Raw genomic sequence first — 3,305 nt, forward strand, 5'->3', positions numbered from 1 at the left:
CGTATTTTGACGAGGATATATTTGATGTGTGTGAGGCAGATTGAGTTTGAAGTCAACGGCGGAAAATGAATAATTGGAGGACCGTTTTGATGTTTATTTTTATTTTCCCGCTCTTTTCAACCCAGGCCGCAACAAGAAACCCGACCGACCACTTAAATTAAACCCCGTAGAATTTTGAAAACCTCAGTCAAACCCTTGCCAAACATGCGTTCCCTTTATTTTCTTCTGTGACTCCACGCCACAGCTTCATCATCTATATATTCTTCCAGCTTTCTGGCCTTTCTTTACTCTTCATTGGAATTCCACTCTCTCTTCTGCTCCCTTTCCCCTCTGCGGTAGCTCGATTTTCTTCATTCTCAAACTTGTTTGTCATTTCGGGGCTCCAATGGCCTCCACATTAAACATGCCTCATCTGAGTGCAAACCCAGTTGCCTTCTCGGGAGGTGGAGGTGGGCTTCGGTTGGGTTCCTCCCGGCAGGTTTCCATGAAAAGGAACAACACCGACATGAGTATGGGGACTAGGAGGAGTGTTGCTGCTTCTGTAATTGCGACAGGGCGGGTGTCCAGGAGTATTGAGACCAGCTCCGGTTTGGCTGATGTTTGGAGGGAGATTCAGGGTTGCAACAACTGGGAAGATCTTGTGGAGCCCTTGGACTCACTTCTCCGCAACGAGATAATCCGGTATGGGGAGTTTGTGACCGCGTGTTATAAAGCATTTGACCTTGATCCCAACTCGAAGCGGTACTTGAATTGCAAGTACGGGAAGCAGAACTTGTTGAGAGAAGTTGGGATGGAGAATTCCGGTTATGAAGTCACCAAGTACATCTACGCAACTCCCGACATCAATATTCCGATCCAAAATGGGGCTAGTTGTGGCCGCTGGATCGGATACGTTGCTGTGTCATCGGACGAAGAAACTAGGAGACTAGGGAGAAGAGATGTACTCATAACTTTCCGAGGCACAGTTACTAACCACGAGTGGATCGCAAACCTCATGAGTTCACTCACTCCAGCACGGCTAGACCCCCATAATCCGCGCCCAGATGTAAAAGTGGAGGCTGGGTTTCTGAGCTTGTACACTTCAGATGAAAGTGATAGCAAGTTTGGGCTGGAGAGCTGTCGGGAACAACTTCTTTCTGAAGTTTCTCGGCTATTAAACCAGTACAAAGGCGAGGAACTGAGCATAACTTTGGCAGGGCACAGCATGGGGAGTTCATTAGCACTTCTTCTTGCTTATGATATCGCGGAGCTTGGATTGAATAGAGATCATTCAAGTCGAGAAATACCCATTACTGTTTTCTCATTCGGAGGCCCAAGGGTTGGGAATTCAAGCTTCAAGGAACGCTGCGAAGAATTGGGACTGAAGGTGCTAAGAGTAGTGAATGTCAACGACCCCATCACAAAGCTACCCGGGATCGTCTTCAATGAGAATTTTAGGGTTTTGGGAGGGCGATATGAGTTCCCTTGGAGCTGCTCATGTTATGCTCATGTAGGTGTGGAAGTAGTCCTCGACTTCTTCAAGATGGAAAACCCTTCATATGTTCATGATTTGGAAAGCTACATCAACCTACTGAAATGTCCCCAAAGAGTTCAGGTTCAAAAGGATGGCCCTGATTTCCTGAGCAAAGCAAGAGAGTGGCTCTTGGGTACACAGAATTTTAACCCTCTTCCATGGAGGAACGCTGCAAGCAATATGGTGAACTTGGTTCAATCTCAAAGGACATGAAGTCCCTGATAATGGTTTGGGGATATTGGATGAACTCTTCAGCCATGTACAGGTTTTAAATTGGCAGAGGGGATTGTCCATTAACATAGGGATACAGTGGTTAGACTGTACACAAAATCATTTTTTCATAACCTTCATATATATGATCATAGAACAACTATGATTTTGTAATCTGTAACTAATTAATGCAGTAGATATAAGATCAACTATTTCCACTGATCTTATAGATTCTGATTTATGTGTTGATTTCTTTTTCTTTGAGCCCCAAAGATAACTTAAGCTATCAGATTGGTGAGGAGATAAAACTGAATATAGTCATAGGTTTCATTCCTTTAAATTGATGTTCTAGAGTCTTCCTAATGGAAATGCATATTCTAGCTGGAGAGGCATGCACCGCATATTTCTGCACAATCAATCTCTCAGTACAAGAAATCCGCTGGGTCAAATTAATTCATGATCATCGGTTGTCCATGAAAATCGGAAACTGTTAAGATTGAATTCTTGGTTTGCAGCCAACTAATGTTGCCTATTTTTCTTCTGTTTTTCCTACAAAATTCCAAGTTGCCAATATTGTGAATGTACAAAGACAGAGAAAGTCAGCAGATCATCTGATAAATTTACATTATAGTTTAGGTCTACATTAACATCATCATCATTCACAGTACAGCAATATTCCACTTTCCACAGAGTTTTTTCAAATATTTCATCTAAAGGATTGAGTATGAAAGGTAACAACCTTTTCCACCAAAGCCCAAAATGATATAAAATTAGGTGACATACCAAGGAAGAATAATTTATCATTCATTAATATTTTAGAGTCAGCCTGCAATGCCATGGTGAAAAATGAAACTGCATTAATAACAGTGATATATAAGGTCGAAATTAGATCATGAAAACCAATTAAGAGCAAATTTAAATGGAAAAAAGTCCAATGATGTTACATATTTGATGTCGAGCTTGGTCATAACATGAGGTATTTTGCAGAAAGTTCAGCAGATTTCTTTTTCCATAGCGGCTAAAACCTCCATAATGATAAGTGGTTTAGAGAAAATGGACAGAAGCTTCATCCATCTTTAGTCAATTACTATCAACATATGGTTAGCTATGTATTAAGGATCGTACTTCATTGGGTCTTTGAAAGATATCTCTGTGGAATTAATGGAGAATCTGTAAAGATACTGAGAATTTCCTATCTTTTGAATTAAGAGTGAACTGTGGTAGGGATTCAAATGAGTCTACAAGCTGGTATATAAAATGATAATTGAAACCATGTACCTAGTCCAAATTCATTGTATATATGGATTGAAAATCAACATTATAATAAAAGGTTTTACTAGGAGTACTGGTACTGCATTTCCATGTAATTGCTATTACATCGACATACCTTGTACGTCTTTATATCACTGTTGCGTACTTACCTCACATAATATTAGATATGATCCTCTATGATCACTTCTTAAGATCACTACAATCAATAAGAAAGTCATAAATACACAGACATGCGCTATTTCCATCAAACTTGCATTGATGATCACACGAACTAGCCTACTAATTCCAAATGAAATGGAACTTTGAACGG

The 3,305-nt window shown here is 40.5% G+C and overlaps 1 protein-coding gene across 1 annotated transcript; it reads left to right on the top strand.

The window, feature by feature from the left end:
* Positions 1-384: 384 nt before the first annotated feature.
* On the top strand, positions 385-1,843 carry LOC117915452 (galactolipase DONGLE, chloroplastic). The gene has a single exon (XM_034831049.1). The coding sequence runs from the start codon at positions 386-388 to the stop codon at positions 1,724-1,726; it is 1,341 nt and encodes a 446-aa protein (XP_034686940.1). The 5' UTR covers position 385; the 3' UTR covers positions 1,727-1,843.
* The last annotated feature ends 1,462 nt before the right edge of the window (positions 1,844-3,305 follow it).

Source organism: Vitis riparia, chromosome 5, assembly GCF_004353265.1.
Source record: "Vitis riparia cultivar Riparia Gloire de Montpellier isolate 1030 chromosome 5, EGFV_Vit.rip_1.0, whole genome shotgun sequence".
NCBI lineage: Eukaryota > Viridiplantae > Streptophyta > Magnoliopsida > Vitales > Vitaceae > Vitis > Vitis riparia.